Below are 20,660 nucleotides of genomic sequence, written 5' to 3' on the forward strand. Positions count from 1 at the left end.
TCATGCTTCTCAGGCCTGAAAACAGGCCTCCGAGGGTCTCAAGTCTGCATTTCACCAACTTCAGTTCACTACCCCCTTCCCTTGCCCTACACCTTGAGTTTGTGTATGGATTGCTTTCCTGACTTTTATCCTCCTTTGCCATTACGTTGTCATTCTCTGTCCTTTCACCATCTCCTTATCAACACTTAGGAGTTTGCCAGGAAGTGAAGCATCTCTGTTGGCCGGTCCGTCCCAGGGCAGGTTTCAGCCCAGCTTGCCTGTAACTCGGGCTTCCCCAGGACTACGGGCTGCCAGCCTACTGGGTCTTTGTGGACTTATTTCATTCCGATGTAATGAAACCTAGTGCTCACTAGGTGGCGCCCAATAGCAAAAGAAGTAGGAATAGATTCAGGGGATGAAATTTTAAGAGTCCGATTTCTGTCTCCTTAAAAGCCACTGTGCGGTGTGCCTTGGTGAAGGGGAGTGAGGTCTGGAAGGACTTGGCGCGGTGGCAGCTCCCGGGGGCCGCTGATGGAGGCATTATTATTGCGCGGTTACCGGCGCAGGGCAGGTCTGGCTGGTGGGGGAAATGTGCTGGGAATTCCTGGATCACCTTTTCCCGTTTCAAAAAGGCCGAGTTAGGGCTCTGGAGTTCCGAGGCAGGCGAAAGCGCTGCCCGTGGTGCCCGGAGACACCAAGCACCGCTCCAGGATGGAGCGAACAGATTTCCCGCGAGTCAGCACCCGGACAAACGCGGCCACGTGCGCGCTTCTGCCCGCCGCGGCAGCTGCGGTGCGGGCCTGGCCCTGCCTCCCCAGCCCCACACTTAGAACCAAGGCTTGTCCCGGTGGCGGTTTCGTTGGTGGGGAGGAGCGGAGGGGTCATGGGCCATCAGAGAATGACAACCCTACACATCCCCCATCAATGCTAATCTGCGGGCGCAGGCCTCACAGCCTTAGCCCACCATACGTTTAGGGGCTCACCAACATGCTTTAAATTCTTTGAAATAAAAATTTTAATGTAATTCAAACTGGATTATATTCTTCTCTATACCAGCACAGTCATAAGATATAATTTTTAATATTTTCATTAACCAATATTATTGAAGGCAAAAGGGCCTGGAGCCCAGCCGTGGTCAGTCTCCAGGCCTCAATCTCCTTGTAACAGGGCGCTGGCGAGCTGCTTAGTGATGGAATCAACGCGGCCCTCTCCTGAAGGCTCACCTGAGATGTAAGGCAGGGACTCACCCTGCACAGAGGCCCGTGGGGCTTACTCTCTCCAGTCCTGAGAACATTCTGGGATTTGACTGCACCTGCAGAGGGAGTGAACGGGCTCATCCCTGCTGTCAACGCTGAAGCCTGGAGGAAAGCACCCTGGGTGGGAAGGGTGGGTGGCCGTGCGGGTGTAGGTTAGCATCTTTAGGTCTCATTAGTCCCTTCTATAAAATGGGGCAGTTAAGCCAGGTGATCACTAATATCCCTCCAGTTCTAGGTGTTGTACCTGAACAAAGACAGCAAGAGCGTTAGCTATCATGCTGGCAGTCCCTCCAGAATTGCTGATGCAACGAATGCAATGATTAAAACCACTTAAAAAATCTGCATTTAAGTTATTGTTTCATTATTTTATGTTATTTTATGATTGGCCAAAAATGTTTTGCTTTTGGCTTATTGCTGAAGGGTAGGATTCAAGGGAGAATAATTATGCAATGACAGCACCACACATGTGACTGGAGATGAGTACGTATTTGTGGAATTGAACAAGCTACTACCTGTACTTATAAAGGGGACAGCTGGAAGTTTGGGACTACTGTTTCTGAGAGTGAAGTTGGTTTTTGTTTGTTTTTAATTTTACTTGGCATTTTAAGAATGTGATGAAGTTTTATAGGAAATTTCACTTGGTGAAATGTAGAACGTAACAATTCATGGAGGATGAATTAAACTGAAAAGTGTTGTCACTTTTTCTAAATAGATTAAACAGCCTCTGTCTACCCAGCCGGAGGGTAGATAAGACTCCTTTTTAGGAAAAGGCAGTAGATAGAGCGGAAGGGAGCACGGGACACTGCTGCCGAGGCCCAGCTGCAGCGTGCTGACCGTGTGACCCGTCAGAGGGAAGGCGCTCACCCTTCTCGGAGTCCCAGCTTTCCCAGCTGTGCTATGGGCAGGACTGATAGTCCCTACTGTACGTAGTTATTAAGATTAAAAATAGTGTCAACAGAAGCTATTACTGTTTTTGTTGTCATTATTGTGATGAGTGACATCTACCGCCTTTTGAGAGCTGGTGACCAAACGGGAATCTTATAAATTATGCAACTTTCCAGAGAAAATGATTGTTTATCCACATTCTGGCTGGAAGCATCCTAGACGCCGACTGTAATTAATTTCAGTGTTTACTACTTGCCAGCTTTGTAGTCTGCCCATTTTTGAGGAGGCTTCTTAGGAATTCAAGGAGAGAATCAGCTAGAATAAGTAGTTTTGCATATTTGAAATCTTCAACCTGCACAGCTAACTGGAATGAAAGCCCTACATGCTTCTGAAGAATTTTCATAGCAGCCTCAAGGGACGATGGCTCTAGTTGCCAGGGATGCTGGCAGAATACTGAACAAGCCGTGACTTATTTGGGCTTTCAGTTGATAAATCACAGATAGTTCTAACATTGGTTTATACTTTTTATATCACAGATTTATTCATTCAGGGAGTTTTCAAAAGGTGAACAGCCAGCCACACACAGGAATAACAGTGTGTCCCTTCCCACATGCCGGCACCTCTGCGGATGCCATTCGGCTGACCTGATGGCCGGCCCTCATTGAGAGGACGCGCAGCTGGGAACTCAGATGCTGCTCTGAATGTGGAATGACACTCACTGAGAAATCTCAGGAGAATTTTCAAAATCTCTCTTCTTTTTATTCCAGAACTAGTCATGGAAGACTATTCCCTCCTCCCCGTATGACTACCACAAACCCCTTTTCCACCCTGACCTTAGGCCAGAAGAAAAGAAATGAGAAACACTGGATTGGATTTTATTTCAAATTTGTAAGTGGAACTGAACCATGGGTCTGTCCTGGCATAGCCTGTAAATGTAATACAATTGGGGCGTAGAAAAGAAATGCTAATCCTTCTGACCAAGACTGTCAGACATTCCCCTCAGCCTGACTAAGCTTTCACAGGCTTCTTCGGACTCCGGGCCCTGGACTCCCTTTTCTTACAGCAGGTAGTTAGTTTAGAAACCCTGCAATTGCCCATTTATTCTCTGCCCTTTCATCTCTTTTAAGCTTCCTGACAGTATTGTCCAGGACCGTCTTTCTCCAGCACCTGGGCGCCATTCTTTTGAGAGGTAACCATCAGAGAAAGTAGCGGCCCCGCCTCCCAGTCCCGGCGGGAGGGTGGGAGCCCTGCTCCAAGCTGCAAGACAGGAGGTGGACAGGGCAGGCTGACTTTCTCATTTTCCATCTCATCCCAACCTCACGGAAAGCCGGCCCTTGCCGCTCCACTGGGTTTCTTCTGCAAAGTGTTCCAATGACCTCCGAGCTGTCAACTTGACCTCCATCCACGCTCACTCACAGCGGCAGAGATTGCTGACGTGTCTTTCTGCAGCACCTTCTCCTGTTCTCTTCAACCCCCACAACCCTGTTTCCCCACTAAGTGTGGGGCAGTCTCAGAGTTCCATTCCCAGTTCTCTTTGCCTCCTGCTCTACACATTGCCCTGGGCCATTTTTCACCTGTTCTCAGTTTTCAAGTTGTGTAGTTGAAATGTATACTTTCCCAAATGTATATTTTCAGTCCTGGCCTTGTTTCTGGCCTCTAGACACCTACTTTATAGACCAGAGGTCAGCTGATCTAATGTCCATTTTCTTAAAACTGGTCCACCTCCCCCCTACCAAAAAAAAAAAAAAAGAACAATTTTTGGAGTATTTTTGTATCCTTAAGATAGTGTATTCATCTTTGCTTAATTTTGTTTGCATTTAAACATTTTAAAAAAGGGATTTATCTATGTAGCCTTTGTTATTAGTTATATATTTTTCTAAGTATCTTCCAAATATGCAGTATTTTATGAATGATAAACAACTATATGTTTTTATTTTATAATCTTGAGAATACTTTAAGGACTGTTTAGTATTAAGTTTGAAGACTTTTTGAGTTTTACAAATTTTATTAAAGTTCAACTTTAAAGGGAAAATAGCACACCTAAGTGGATGCAAATAGATTGAGCAGGAGCTCTTAGGCAACCTGGCTTTATTTTTATTAAAAAAACACTACCATTTTTATTGATTTCAGAAAGGAAGGGAGAGAAACATCAATGACGAAATAGAATCATTTTTCGGTTGCCTCCTGCATGCCCCCTACTGGGGATCGAGCCTGCAACCCAGGCATGTGCCCTGACCTGGAATCAAACCATGGTTTATAGGTTGACGCTTAACCACTGAGCCACACCGGCCGGGCATCACAACCTGGCTTTAAATGAGCTGGTTTAGCATGCTTCGTCCTTCCTTCTAGGCTGAGCTCCCATATACCTCCCTGCTGTGTATCCAAAGCTGCCATCACAGTGGAATAACTGAAGCTCTCTATCTCTCTCCCAGAAATGTCTGCATCTTCCCCCCACCCTTCTCTGCCTGGGCCCCATCATCATATACCCAGGTATCATTACTCCATATTGCCATCTGTCTAGGAAGCCTGCCACGGCATCCCCTTGCCGCTGTAGAATTAATTGCTCTCTCCTCTGTGCTTCATAACCTTTCTGTTCATATCCTGACTATAGTATTTAGCAGACTGTATTATAGCTTTTTGTGTATGTGCATTTTTCTCTTGGTAGACATTTCGTTCCATTCACCTTTGGGTCCTGGTGGCTAGAATAGTGCCTGACTGTTGGCAGGTGATCCCTAAGTGCTTACTGACTGTCTGAATGAACAGAGATCCAAATTACGGTTGCATTATTAATTACTTGTCTAACTTTTCTATAACAGCAAAGACAAAGGCCAGAGGGACTAAGAGGCTGAGAAATCTTTGATGGTTTAAGAAAAATCATCCAACATTTGGAAATGAAGGAGAAAAGCTGACCATATGATCTTCAATGTCACGCTGGAGCAATAGCAGTCCCCTTAGTAAACAGGGATCACCTATGGGCCAACCCAGCCAGCTGTCTGCTCTTTCACAGCCCACAAGCTCAGTATGGTTTTTAGGTTTCTCAGTGTTTACCACTTCATAATATCCCCAATTTTGCCTAAAATACTTGATATCCAGTTCTTTAAGAAATACTCGGCTGAGCCCTACCCTAGGAGGCAATAACTTTGTTTGACTTATCATTTACTATTGATTATGGCATTTCACAACTCTAAAAAGTTAGAAGTTATAGAAAACAGATAACATACAATGATTGTGTTCTCTGTTTTGTATTCAGCTTAACAATCGTATTTCATAACTCTCCTTTGTTCTCTAGCTATATAAAATTCCTGTTTCACCTGGCTGGTGTGCTCAGTGTTTGAGCATTGACCCATGCATGCACCAAGAGCTCACCCCTTGGATCTCTGGTCAGGGCACATTCCTGAGTTGCTGGCTCTCTCCCCAGTAGGGCATGCAGGAGGCAGCCAATGGATGTTTCTCAATGATGTTTCTATCTCTCTCTCACTCTTCCTTCCTCTCTAAAACAAACAAACAAACAACAAAAAACCCCAACAAAAATTAATGAAAGCATTTAAAAAAATTTTTGTTTCCATATACCCTTTAAATCAGATTTGTCAACCTAATAATTCCCTTATCAGTTAGTTAAATAAACTTTAACATATGCTCACTATCAGTATGAAACTCATGATTTTCATATTTTGAGGGTTATTCTTTGACAAGGGTTGTTAGGGACAACAGGATAGTTAGGGACAGCAGCTCCCAGGCTAGGGGGACAGTGGACAGGAGGTGGGAGAACCTCCAGTGTTGTATGGTTTTAGGGCTAATCTCCGTTTTCTCCCAAGAAGGTGATAAGAAAAGGGCCAAGGAGTAAGCCACCCAGGAACTCAGTGTTGCTGTATTTGGCCATCCTGATTGGGAAAGGGTTAAAATTATAGGATGCCGTTCCCTTTTCCAAGGATAGATTCTCGAGATTCTAGGTCCTCTCCCATAGATAAAGCTGGGCATTCAATCCCGACACACAGTATTTCCAGCAGCTGCTCCTTTTCTCTCTAAAGATTTCCCCTCTCAATTCTCTTTCAAGGAGAGTTTTCTCAACAGATTGGACTAACGCCAGTGAGTTCAAGCAAAATACTGGCAAGATAGAATCTGGATCAGGGAGGTGTCTTGCATTTGCTAAAATGACCTTCTGGTATTGTCTGGGTTTCCGACGATCAGTGCCCCTCAGAGTTCTGTTACTCCATGCTGGGGGATGGGCACTGCCATGCACCAACCCAAGTCTTAACCGCTGAAAAGACCACGCCAGGGAGAGAGTCGGGGGCTGTGTAAACTAGAATTTGAATCCTTGTTCTCTGGGAATCTGAAGTAATTATCTTCATTCAGGGTCCAGGAACCTGAGAGGCATCATGATAAGTTGGTTGTACTTGGAGGACATTTTAATCAGAGCGATTGTCAGTCACCATGACAGCTTAGGCTCAAACATATCCCGGAAGGAGAACATCTGGGTCACTCAGTTGCGCTGAAAAATTAGGAGCAAAAGAGCTGCCATGTTCTAGATTTTTTTTTTAGAAAAGGGGAAAAAAGCTATTGAAAATTATCTGCATATTTTTTCTTGTTTTAAAATCTAGACACCCATTTCTTCCATAACCAAAATACTAATTTTGTGCGTATTTCCCCAAACTAAAATTGGACAGGAGAACTGATGTTAGAAACACTTCACAGGTTTATTTTAGAACGACATTTTAAATTTCAGGTTCAAGAAGTTTTATAAGCTCTGCAGATTCATAGAAGTGAGAAGTTAATTAGCTCTGCTCAGAAGCAATGGTTGTGAGTGTTTTGGGATTTTGGTCTGTCTCTGCCTGGATTGGAACAGGCTATAAACAGGGAGGAGGAGCTGTGAATAAGGTGAAAATGAGGGTGGGGGTGTTTATGAGTCTGTATCTGAGTAGGTCCCTGACCATGGCTCACGCTTGGGTGGCCACCTTCCTCTCCTCAGCAGCCCCCGCCCCCCAAAGGTAGCTTGTACCACTGCCCCTGATACCTGGGTGGCTGGTGCCCTCCTCTTCAGCCCTGGTGTTGACAAAGATTGTTTACTTGATCAAAGTCTACTCAGCCTCCCCTGAAATTTTCCACTCAGCCTCAACGTTTGGTCTTCCGTGTTTGTCTCTTCATTGCTCAGTTTTAGCAAGTCCTGCTAAATTGGTTTAGCTAGAATGCCCCCACCCCCACCTTCCAGATCTGATCACCCTCAATACCTCAGCAGGTTTCTCATCCTCCACATCCCCCAGGTGATGTCTGATCACCCTGACCTGCCTTCCTCCAGAATCCTTTTAGGTCAGTTTAGCCAACCTCCCCACCCCCCATTCCAGCTTGCTGTATTCAAAGTTGAGTCCATTCACCCTCCCTCACCCCAAGATCCCATTGCAGGGTACCTACACCTACCAAGACAGTCTTTAACAAGTACCATTGAATAATGGTTTCTTTACCAGTGCTGGTTGTCTTCCTGGCTGTGGCAGGAGGCTCAGCCCTCACCACCAACTCCAGCCCAGAGGGACTAGAAGTCTCTGTATTAATCTCAATCACTACATTCTCTTTCTGCTCAGGCACCAGGCCTCAATGGAATGGAATTTAAAGGAAAGCTCAGGGCTTTCTTCATTATGGGCTCACTGAGTGATTCCCAGACTCACAGGAATTTGCAACCAAGTGCAGCCTATCAGAAAAGTGCTTGTTAGAAAGTCCTTCTGAATGAACAAGGCATAGCTTTGATCCCAGCATCATTCTAAGGTGTCCCTCGTTGGCCACATTGGCAGATTCTTTGGGCAGGGACTGACTTTCAGACATTACCATGTTATGTGATGGTGGATGACTGCTTATTGTTTTGTATTAAGCATGTAGAAGATGGTCAAGGCCGAATCATCAAGCACTTGCTGGTTCTAAGTGGGTGAATCTATCCTTTGTCCTTGCTGAAATAACTAACCCAGGATTCCTAGCTGTCGGGAAGCCCACTCTAAATCTCGCCTGTCCCTCCTGCTTGCTCCTTACATCCTGTACCCCAAGTCCAAAAGTTGATTGGAAGAAACTCTTTTGGGGCAGGTTGGCAACAGTGACTTATCACACTAAATAGGAACCCTTTTGGATATTGGATTTATCTATTTTGGTTTATATAGAGGAGTTAATAAAGTCCATTGATGTTTATTTTTAACTTTTATGAAATCCACATTTGATTTTCTAATTCTGCTGTCCTCAAGCCCTTTGGTTCAGGCAGTATTCATGTCCTACTGGCTCACTACAGTCATTTCTTGGCAGAACTTTCCCCATCATTCATTCATTCTATGAATTTGCAATGTATTAAGCATTTAGATTTTCTCACTCTCCAAGTATTTGGTAAATAATAGAGCAAGACAATTGCTCAGGTTGTCCAGCACACTCTGGCTTTCCCCTATTGTTCTCCTATTAAAAGATAAACTGGGCACGCTACCCCACTGTATACTGGGCAGCCTGGGGCATTATTAGGTAGCTCAGCATAAATTTGGCTCCAGCAGGGATCCGAGCTGATGTTAGCACCATCTCATTTCTACTGCCATTGGCTTCTTAGAGGAAAGCTATAGATTTCTCTTATGAATTCTCATAAGAAATCAGTGAAAATAATTTCAGTTCCAACCTCCACACAAATACCTTGTCAGGGTACTTGTTATTGTTCTCACTGGTACCCTATGCAGGTCACAGATTATTAATCAAGTTAATAATGACGATGTTGCCACAATAACTAAACATTTATATTAGTCAACTGCAATTGTTGAGAGTTATGTTAAGTGTTGTAAATACAGTCCCCTCTGTATCTATGGGTTCTGCATTCACCAACCTTGAATAGAAAATATTTTTTAAAAAAAGTTATGTTGTTGCCTACAATGGTTGCATCTATACCGAACATATACAGACTTTTTTCTTGTTATTATTCCCTAAATAATACAATATAACAACTATTTACATAGCATTTACATTGTATTGGGCATTATAAGTAATTTAGGGATGGCTTAAAGTACACGGGAGGATGTGCAAGGTCATATGCAAACACTATGCCAGCCATCCTATATAATAAAAGCCTAATATGCTAAGTGTCCAGTCATCAGGTTGGCCATTCAACCAATCAAAGTGTAATATGCTAATGATATGCTAAGGCCACTCAACTGCTTACTATGACGTGCACTGACCACCAGGGGACATAGAGTCAACCGGTCAACCAGTCACTATGATGTGCACTGACCACCAGGGGGGCAGATGCTCTGACCATTAGGTTAACTTGCTGCTGGGGTCTGGATGATCGGGACTGAGCGAAATGGGCTGGTCATGCCCTGGAGCCCTCCCGCGGTCCCTCCCCAGCCCCAATCATGCACCAGTGGGGTCCCTCAGCCTGGCCTGCACTCTCTTGCAATCCGGGACCCATTGGGGGATGTCGGAGAGCCAATTTCAGCTCGATGGCAGAACGACTGGTCACTATGATGCTCACTGACCACCAGGGAGGAGACACTCAATGCAGGAGCTGCCTCCTGGTGGTCAGTGTGCTCCCACAGGGGGAGCACTGCTCAGCCAGAAGCTGGGCTCATGGCTGGTGAGCACAGTGGCAGTAGTGGGAGCCTCTCCTACCTCCGCTGCAGTGCTAAGGATGTCCAACTGCCAGCTTAGGCCTGCTTCCTGGGGGGAGTGGGCCTTAGCTGTTAGTTGGACATCCCCCAAGGGCTCCCGAACTGTGAGAGGGCGCAAGCTGGGCTGAGGGACCTCCCCCCTGCGTGCACGAATTTCTTGCACCGGGCCTCTAGTCCTATATAATAAAAGGCTAATATGCAAATAGAACAGCGGAACAACAGAACAACTGGTCACTATGACATGCACTGACCACTAGGGGGCGTGCGTGGAACATGGTGGTCATCAGCCGCAGCAGGATGGTGGAGGAGGTGAGTGGGGGCGCCTGACCAAGGCGGGGCACCAGTCACTGTCATCGGGGAGAGCCTCTGGTGGTTACTGAAAATTCTTTGCTCCCACACACCACGGTCCCACCTGCCACCTGCACCTGCTACCTGCACTGGCCCTGCGCACACCCGCTGCCAGTGCCTGGCGCTGGCCCCAATCGATTGGCACCATCAGCGGGTGCGAGTGGCGGCTGCTGGCCCCTATTGCCCCTCAGGGCTTCTCTACCTCCCCCTGCTTCTGAGGGGAGATCGGGGCTGGCAGCTGCCGCTCGCACCCGCTCATGGTGCCAGAGCCGCTGCTTGCACTCAGTGCCAGTGCTGGCCCAGCTTGCACCCGCAGCCAGCACCAGAGCTACCGCCTGCACCTTCTGCCAGTGCCTGGTGCCGGTCCCGATCGCTTGGTGCCATCAACGGGTGTGAGCAGTGGCTGCCGGCCCTGATCGCCCCTGAGGGCTTCTCCACCTTCCCCTGCTCCTGAGGAGCGATCAGGGCAGCAGCTGCCGCTTGCACCCACTGACAGTGCCGGCCCCACTCGCACCCGCTGCTGGCGCTGGCCCCAATAGCTTCGTGTCTTTAACGGGTGCGAGCGGGGCCAGTGCCATCAGCGCGTGGGAGCGGCAGCAGTGGGAGTGGGGCTGTGGCAGACAGGGGACCGGGGCCGTGGTGGGAGGGGCCGGGCAGGTGTGTGGAGGATGGGCCGAGACCAGACCCTGTGCCTACCGCAGCCTCGTGGCCCACAGTTCCTTTCAAGGTGCACGAATTCGTACACTGGGCCCCTAGTTTTATATAAGGGACTTGAGCATCTTTAAATTTTGATATTCTTGGGGGTCCTGGAACCAATCCCCTCACAGATATGGAGGGATGACTCTATTTTTTAGTTAATCCTCACACCTGTTACTATTTCCATTTTCCAGTTGTGAAAGTTCAGTGCTGCTGTTAGCACACAGGATTCACATCCAGGAGCCCTCCAAGGGCAATGGCATTCTGTGCTTTTTCTCAATATCACCAGGGTCCCTTCCACACCCCTGGCCTCTTTCTAAGGCACCACTAGGTGGGCCTACTTTGAGAAGCCTGTCCCCACAGTAGCACCCGCATTCTCCCCGCTGCAACTTGGCTCCCTCCATTTACTATCTCATGTTGTTGGGATGGGTCTGTAAGTAAACTGAGCTCCTGGAAGGAGGCAGGAAGAGGGCGACTGGGCCCTCACCTCCCTTATGCTTTCCAAGTTCTCCCTATACACGTCCCTGTTATCATTTTTAATTGGCGGAAGAAACTGGTCTCCTGGTCTTAGCTGGCAAGGACCCCTGGCTCCTTCTTAGTTCTGAGAAAGTTTCCATGGGGAGAGGCAATATTTTATTAGCCTTTAGGAGGCCTTTGACTTCTTAGGGGAGCCAGAGGGCTTGCTCAGCCACCCAGTTCAGAGGTAAACACTCCCAGGTTTAGTGCCTGAGGGCACTCTGTCATTTTAATGAACCTGTTTACCAGGTAGGAGGCAATTTTCTTAAAGTTGCACCAAGTTCTGCTCAGTGAAAGATAAGTGTCTCCCAATTGAGCCTTTTTGTTTGGATTTTGCCCAAGGCCTTTCTCTCTGCCTTCATTGTTAGTCCACAGAAAGCCAGAGAGGCTGTTCAAGATTCACTTTACTAATTCATAGCCTATCAGGAGGCGTTATTTGTAGCCTGACTGGCAGGTTGCATTGGCAGTAGATGTGGAGCCTTGGACCCTTGCACTCCAGGGAGTGAAACAAAACAAAACAAAACAAAGCACAAACAAAACATTTTTTGCAATTGTTTAGAAAACAGAATTTTGAAACTAATGGTGGAAATAGTTCCTACTTTGGGCACAGCTGGTCACAATGGTAATTATACAGCTTTCTCACCCGAACAAATGTGCGCTTTCTACTGTGGAGCTTTGGGCTGAGCCCCCATATCTTTTAAGTTTTCTTCATATCAAACTCTGTTTTGATCTGAGATGGAAGCTCATCTAGGGTGCAGAAACCGGAAGGGACATTATTTTCTTCTTTCTTTCATGATGGGCGACGTGGCTTTTTTCCAAGTTTGCATTTTGGTCGAATGATTATGTCCCCCCTCAGGATGCTGGTTCAGTTTCATCCTGAGTTGTGCTAGGAAGAGGTGATTCCCGTGGTTAACCATGACCGGCAGCTTTCTTAGGTAGGAATCCCCCAGGTTGCTGCGTTTCCCTGAGAAGGTGTTTTGGGCTTTTAGCAAAATGTAAGTTAGTTTGGTTGTGGGTTATATTTTAAAAAAGCTCTTAAACTCTGCATAAGTGTTGCTCTGATGGGAAATTAAAGCTCTCAGTTTGTGAAGCAGGAGGTGCACTTGTTCTTTGCTTTTTGATGTAGGAAAAATTTAACCTGCATGTCTTAGGACTCTACCTTTCGCATAAGGTGATCCATAGATTCCAAACGATTATTTTATCAAGTGTGATTTTAATTTGATGTTTGTGACCTCAAGGTCGAGCTGCAAGTTTACACAAACAAACAAACTCCCCTAAACTCCCTCCCACTTCTGAATGGAATTCTTTTACCTGGTTCAATGTTGAGAGAGTAGCTGTCTATTTCCAGATCAAGTAGTTGGGCTGCAGCAGAACGGAAATCCTCCAAGACCCGCTGCACGGCCTTGGTGAGGTTGTAGGGCACCGACTTAGCAAACCTCATTTTGCTATTCACAATCACACTCCCATTTCTGAAGTTAAGTATTTCAAGTTGCTTAAATCCTGTAAGATTGGATCGTAGATACGGGACCAGCTGCAAAATAAAAGGTGGTTTACTCATAAGTATGTTCTAAGCGCTCAGCTGTTGCTAATTCCGTTCATACTCACTTCTCATTATCTGAGGCATACATTTCCACTTATTTGTTTATTTTTGTGTGTTTGGATTTAACGGGAGACCAGAGCACCGCTACTTAATGATCTATTTGCAGTGATCATGTCCCACATTTCCACCTTTCTGTCTGTGTATTGAGATGGATGGGCAGTGGTTTTGTTCAGAATGAATTGTGAGAACAGAGGATTTTAAAAAACCAGGCCAATACTATCAGCAAAGCAGAAATGCCAAGTTCAGTTTTGCTTTTTTTAAAAATCCAAGTAAATAAAAACATGTTCCAAACTGAGCTCAGGAGTAGACTGCCCTACGCCTGTGTAAATGGCCTATCTATTTGGAAGCAACCAGCTTGAAATGACCCATTGAAACAAACAACAGCTTAAACATCAGCTTGTCTGTTTATGCAGGCTGTGTTTCACGGTCAACACAAACGCGGTACGGTGGAAATAGCAGGGAACTGGCAGTCAGCCCTGGAATGTTCCCAACCAGCTGTGTGACCTTCACTGAGACACTTAGCATTGTGTTGTACCTCAGTGCCCTTATCTGAACGGTGAGGGAGACGAGAAAGTGGTTCCCTAAGAACCTTTTCCAAACTATAATGGAATAATATAAAAGTAAGCCCCAGGGCAATGTACTTCAGGCTTCCACACCTGCCTCTTGTGAGCCATGGCCATCCTTGAGGTCTCTTTTCAGAAATGTTTGAAACTCAGCAATACCTGCCTTGTTCTGGGCCCGGAAAGGGAGCCACTCATCCATGAACTGACACCTATGAGCCCAGGGAGCATACAGGTGCAAGCTGCAACCTCCCAGGCAGGGCCCCGCCCGGCTTTGATTTCGTCCCTGTTCCTTACCAGAATTTTGACTATGACCCTGATCCCCATTCTTATACACTCCCCTTGCCTCAAGGTCATTGTGAAAATAAAAAAAAAATGAAATGAAATTTTACACAGAGCTTGGAACTTCTTTTTCCAATTTAGGCTCTCTTGATTTTGCCTACTTAACTTTGAATTCATTCTTTGTGTCTTAGCTCTGGGGGGAATTCCCTGTCTTCACCTACTGTGCAAATGACTAGCTGCTCCTTTCTCCAAAATCCATCCTCTTTTTCATGAAAAAGAGGCTGCCTAGCTAGAGACCACATTTCCCAGCCTCCCTTGCAGCAAGGTATGGCCACGTGACTAGTTCCCACCAATGGAATATGAATAGAAGAGATGTGGGCAACTTTGGTATCACTTGCTTAGGAAATTGCTTCCCCTGGGCTTTCTCTCTTTCCCCTTCTCACAAGTGGAAATGGTTGTAGTGACCCAGCTTTGACTATGAGGAAACACCCTTGGAGCTGACAGAGTTACAAGATGTAAGGAATGTGGGTTCCTGGATGGTGTAGAGTGGAGCTGTCCCACCCACCAAATGAAAGAGAAATGAACTTGTATCTTATTTAAGTTACTATATTGTTGGTTTCTTCATTATGGCAGCTCGGCATGTACCCTAAGGAATACACTGTGCTAGGTCCACTGGGAGCCCATTCCCTGAGATTACCCCAATTACCTATTCACCTCATGGTGGGTGGTGCTGCAGGGTTAGACTGCACAAAGTCTTCCTTTAAAGTTCACTTGAAGAATTAGTTTTTATGTGGTTTTAATTTATATAAGAATTTAACTTATGTGAAGCTTACAAATATTTTTTCTGTCATTTTTAGAAATTCAGCATTTCTTACTGTACATGTATTTCTTATCCCACATGTAGAAACAAAACAAACATGAGTTTGGAGGTGTTTTATAATCACAGGTATATGCCATCATCTCATTTTCTCTGTTAGGGATCATGGATGATTTAACCATTTTTTAGTTAAAAACAAAAACTGAAGGGGGACTGAAAAAAAAGTGCTGGACCTTCATAGCTTAGAGCCCCATGGTCAGTAGCCTGGAAAACAGTGACTTTATAACTTGGGGAAAGTCTGCTCATCCTGCTTTTAAATCCAAAGCTCAGAATGAATAGCTATGTATTATTCCTGGGAAAACTAAATTAGGAAAAACTATAAGGGAAGGTTGTTCAGTATAAGTTTGTTCCCAGGAGTCTGGGTGGCAGTGTCTGCTCATGTGTCCACCAGAGAATTCACTTGCCTCTTGGATCTGAATCCATCTCAACACTCTAGCTGAATGCCTTCAGCGACAGCCACATCAGAGGCTTGCCTCTTCCAACCGGCATTGCTCAAGACAGCCTGTGATTATAGTATCAAGTAACAACAACAACAAAAAAGAAGAGACACAGAGAATAGTAAGTAGTGCCTACTCACCAGCTGTGTGAATCGTTGCTCCAGAGCTTGGTACTCCAGAGAGCTCTTGTTGAACAGGTCTTCAGAGAAGGGCATGTTAGCCACATGCAGACTGAAGAACACCACCAGCTCCTGGCCCTCGGCAGCGATGGTCACAGAGCTGGTGGTGATAGTCTGTAAAGCTGGGCTGGGAGTGGTATTCTCCAAGAAATGGTCTGGGGTGGAACCATATCCACTGAATCCTGGTACTTCAGAGGAGGCAGTAGGATTAGATAGGTCCATTTCTTCTAAGTCTCGGGCTATATCTTGGCTGCCTGTGCTCAACCTGCTGTCTTCTGAAGATGCAGGCAAATGTGAAATCTCCAGAGCTGATTGGCTGATGGCAGAGTAATCATCAGTGGGGATGGTTAGTGTCTGGTCAATGGACACTATGTCTGTGGCACTTTGATCAGTCAGAGAGAAGATGCTTGATGCAGCCAAGAAAGGAAGAGTTTCTGATAGGGAGGTAGAGGCCATAGCAGGTGAGGACAAAGAACTGTCCATGGAGGAAGCTCCTGAGACCAATTCATTACATCCAAGCATTTCCCCAAAGAATAGAAAAAAAATCCAAAGTTAAAGATAACTTTTAAAAAGTAACATTTACATCAATGACTTAATGTCATATTTAAAAGAAATTGGTACAGAAAGGGGCAGGCAACCCTATGTCTAAACCTATGGAGACAGCAGGTGGGTCCCCAAACCATTTTATTCAGGCCCAAAACTTCTACATGTGTGAGACTAAAAGATGACCAATTACCCAGAATTTCTGGAATCACACTCAGCCCGAAACAGTATATCTGGGAACCAGGTGGTAAAAGCTGACTAGGTCACCAGCTGGTGCCAAACCACAAATGGCATTGAATATATCTGCATCCCACATCCCCACCTGGAATTCCCAGTCAACTAGCTGTGCAGTTTTGGGCCAGACATTTTATTTACCTCCCAGTCATGCAAGCCTGTATTTTTTTTCAGTTGTGTCTTTTTGGGGATTCTAGTTATCCTATTTTGGTGGTTTTAACAATTAAAATTTAAATTATGCTTTTCCAAAACTGTATAATCTGACTGAATAGCTTGCCAATTTACAAAATGATATTGAAAGAGTAAAGGTGTTGGTTACACATATAATTTGAACTTTATATTCACCATACAACTTGCTAAATTTTTGATAATATTTAAAGGTTTTGTCACTTTTACAAGATTATACCTTGATAATTTTTACCACGATTTTGCATTGCTTTCTTAGGTAAGTACACATTGAACTACTGAAGTCCAATCCCACTTTGGTGATAAATTAAAATCAATATATGTTTATGAAAAGTGGTTAAATGAAACTATCAGATAAGAGATTGGTGGGTTATTAAAATATTCCAATAAACCTAAATCTAGGATCACTGACAACATTTAGGGCATTAGACAGATCAAAACAAGCTTTCTGAGATTACTTCAGTGGTATTTTGGCAAATGTGTGGGGAAGCTGTACTGAAATCTAAATGTTAAGCATGATGAATGAACTGTCTGGGTGCAGATATAATCTTTGGACTCTCAGTCAGCTAATTTACTAGAGTGCAACCACCCTAACTGAAATTCTAAGTGATAAACAGCTCTGAGAGATGGACTCATATTAGGTTTGTTAGTTTCTTAAAATAAAACCTGCCTGTTGGTGAATTGTACATAGCTTTCAGAGAAGCACCCTCTTTTCTCTAACCTGGGGAGGGTGCCTGGATGTGTCCACCCATAATCCAGTCAACTGTGAGAAATGATGTTTCTAACAGCCCAGATCTCTCTGCATTCACACTGCAGTTTTATTCAAATCCGTTGCCATCAACTGAATGTTTGTATCCTCCCCCATTCATATGTTAAAGCCCTGATCTTCAGTGTGACAGTATTTGGGACATTATTGGGATTAGAGCCTTTGTAAGAACAGACAAGAGAGAAATGATCTCTCCCTGTCTCTCTGTCTCCCTTTCTCTCTGTCATGTGAGGATACGGCAAGAAGGCACTCAGAAAGAGGGTCCTCACCAGGAAACAGCTGGCAACTTGATCTTGGACTTCCATCCTTCAGAATAGTGACAAGTAAAGTTCTGTTGTTTAAACCACCCAGTCTATCATTAGCCAGATTAAATAGTTCCCTGTATTATGTCATGAACCAATAAAAATTAATTTCTAATTCTGTGGCAACTTGACATTAATCATTCACATCCAAAATAAACCTGTCCAAGTTATTTTCCTGATAAGAGCAGTTGGCTATTTAAATGTAGGGTTGCTAGATAAAATATAGGCTTCCCATTGGGACACACAAACTAAAATATTAATTGTTACTTATCTGAAATTCAAATTTAATTGGGTAGCTTGTATTTTTCTTTGCTGAATCTAGCAGCCCTATTTAAATGTGATTTGAAAAGACTCCTACTCTTTCTTGGCTTGATATTGAAACTACCAAGGCCATCGTCAATTCCTTTGAAATAAAAGTATCATCTAAATCTTACCATTAGTTATAAATATATTTTAAGTAATTACATTTTCATCAGATTCTTTTTTTTTTAAAGGAGAAGCTTCTGGACAGCAGTATCCACAAGTTTTCTTTTTTAAAAAAGTATATTTTATTGATTTTTTTTACAGAGAGGAAGGGAGAGGGATAGAGAGTTAGAAACATCAATGAGAGAGAAACATTGATTAGCTGCCTCCTGCACACCTCCTATTGGGGATGTGCCTGCAACTAAGGTACGTGCCCTTGACCAGAATTGAACCTGGGACCCTTCAGTCTGCAGGCCAACGCTCTATCCACTGAACCAAACCAGTTAGGGCTTCATCAGATTCTTATGTAGAAATTAGGTATGGCAGTGACACAGGTCATTTGGAACATGAAGTTTTTTTGTGCTGCAATGGAGAAGTCCTAAAGACCAAGGCCATTCATTTCATCATGAAGTATGCAGAAGAAACAGACTCAGAATAACTTGATTTTTTAGCTACTCTGTTCAAGTATGTGTGTGTGGGGTTCCTGTGAGGGTGTGAGGTATATTTATATGTGTGTATTATGGGGGGCTGATGAAAAGCCCAGCTGGTAGGTATAGAGTAGAAGGCTACTGTGGTCACTCTCTGGGCAGGGGCCCAATCAAAAAGCAAAGGCCACAGATGAAATAGTTCAAACCAAAGTAGATGAACTTAGGTCAAGCTGAAGCCCAAAGTGAGGTAACTGGATAATGGGGGAAGTTGGGCTCAGTGTGGGCAGCCAGAACCCCACCAGTAGACAGAGGAAGGCCAAGAAGGTGAGCAAGGTGTGAAGGACAAATGCAGATGAAAGGCTATTTTAAATTCTGCCAGAAAGGGTCACATATACACATATATACACTAAATCATAAGCATCAAGTGGTCACCTATTTTATGTTTAAAAATCTAAAAGGAAAAGATTTCAAAATCTTATCTCAATTTTCAAGTGCCATGATCAGCAAATTCTTAATTATATATCAAATGAATGGATTCTTATCATAACAAGAAAATTATCTTCTTCCTTTTTGGCATATTATAGGGATAGAACAAGTGTTTATTATTCATTCATTCATTCATTCATTCATTCACTCATTCATTCATTCAACAAATGAATTGATAGCCTACTATGTGCCAGGCACTGTTCCAGGTGTTGGGATAAATAAAAATAAACAAAGGGAAATATATAGTATACTACAGGTGCTCTGGAAGTAAAATGAAGCAGGAAAGTGGCTGGGATTTCTGGGTGGGCAATTTATGAGTATATGTATAGTATTTGAGCAAGACCTGAAGGAGGTGAGAGAGTTCAGCCATGCAGCAAATGCAAATGAGAAAGCTAAAGAAGGGTGTCTTTCATGTTCCGGGAACAGCTGGGAGAGCGGCATGCCTATAATGGAGTTCTACACTATCAGTCCAAGTGTGAGGGTGACTAAAGATATTTCAAGCACACAAAGTCTCCACAAATCCCTCCCAGGCAGCCTTTGCTAGAATGTGTTTACCTAAAAGGGTAAACCAAGAGATAGGAAGAAATGGGATATTGAAAATAAGTTAGGGAAATATCTAGGAAGATGGTGAAGGGGTATCTTAGGGAGTTAGTTAACCCAGGTGTAAAAGGCAACTAGTTAAAATTAGATTAGTCTCAAGAGACAGGTATATGGAATGCTCATATCACCAAGCCCTCAAAATGGTACCAAATTTTTAACTTGACAAAACTGCTGAAGAGTGTGCTCCACAGAGCAAAAGAATAAGCCCAGAGAGAGAAGGCCTGAGATCTAGGGATCTGGGACTCCAATTCAGGAGTAAGGAAATTCTAGGGATGATAGCAAAGGGAAGTCTCAGGTGACAGCTGTCCAAAAAACCTAAAGAGTAGTAGTCCAGAGAGAAAGAGAAGGTCTCTGAAAATTGGAAGTGGTAAGTAACCTGATGTAGAAAACTATACTGGAAAACTAAAATGGAAAATTTGGGAAGAATTGGCAAAAGTACAAAGAAAACTAAGTAAATGAAAAAAAAGAAAAGAAGACATTAACTCCAGGAAAACAGAAAGGAAACATAGTTAGAGCAAATAGGTCAACTGTGATATGTAATGTAGGCACTGACTATCTACACTAATAAAAGAGAAACATGGTAATTAGCGTACGACCGCTACCCTTCCCATTGGCTAATCAGCATGTCCTTATGCAAATTAACTGTCAGCCAAGATGGCGGCCGGCAGCCAGGCAGCTGGAAGCGAACATGAGGCTTGCTTGCTCCAGGGACTGCAGACTCCAATGTTCCCCGCCTGACTTGCCGGCCTCTGAGTTGCAACTCTAAGCAACTATGTACTATGTTGCAAATGTAGAAACCAGCTTTCAGCTGCCGGGATCTCAGAGGCTGAAAGTTATACATTGTTTCGGATTATAGAACGGCAAACAAACCAGATACAAAGCCTCAGAGCTAGAGCCAGAGCTAAAGCTGGCCCAGAATAAAATAAGAAAAAGAGAAAAAAAAGGAGCGGTTGGGAGCTTCAGTCAACAATCGCCAGCCTGAAAGCAGCCCTCAGCCCCTCACCCAGACTGGCCAGGTAACCCAGTGGGGGACCCCCCCCTGAAGGGTGTGTGACCAGCTGCAAACAGCCATCATCCCCTCATCCAGGCTGGCCAGGCAACCCCAGTGGGGACCCACACCCTGATCCAGGACACCCTTCAGGGCAAACCAGCCGGCCCCCAGGCCTCTATTCTAAATAGTAAAAGGGTAATATGCCTCCCAGCACCGGGATCAGCGGAGCCGCGAGGCCTCCTGGCACCGGATCAGCGTGACAGGGGGCAGCGCCCAAACCCCCTGATCGCCCTGCAGCTCTGTGTGTGACAGGGTGCGGCGTCCCAACCCCCTGATCGCCCTGCAGCTCTGTGTGTGACAGGGGCGGGGCCACAACCTCCCTATCAGCCTTGCTCTGTTCGTGACAGGGGAAGGCACCCCAACCCCTAATGGGC

General features: G+C 44.8%; 1 protein-coding gene across 1 annotated transcript in view; it reads right to left on the reverse strand.

Annotated features, from left to right (window-relative positions):
• IMPG1 (interphotoreceptor matrix proteoglycan 1) overlaps positions 1–20,660 on the reverse strand; it is a 116,008-nt gene that overhangs the window by 14,926 nt on the left and 80,422 nt on the right. Inside the window, 2 exon segments of the mRNA XM_023754312.1 lie at positions 12,605–12,824; positions 15,190–15,703. Of these exon segments, the coding sequence (XP_023610080.1) occupies positions 12,605–12,824; positions 15,190–15,703 (734 nt within the window).

Source organism: Myotis lucifugus, unplaced genomic scaffold (genome assembly GCF_000147115.1).
Source record: "Myotis lucifugus unplaced genomic scaffold, Myoluc2.0 scaffold_59, whole genome shotgun sequence".
NCBI lineage: Eukaryota > Metazoa > Chordata > Mammalia > Chiroptera > Vespertilionidae > Myotis > Myotis lucifugus.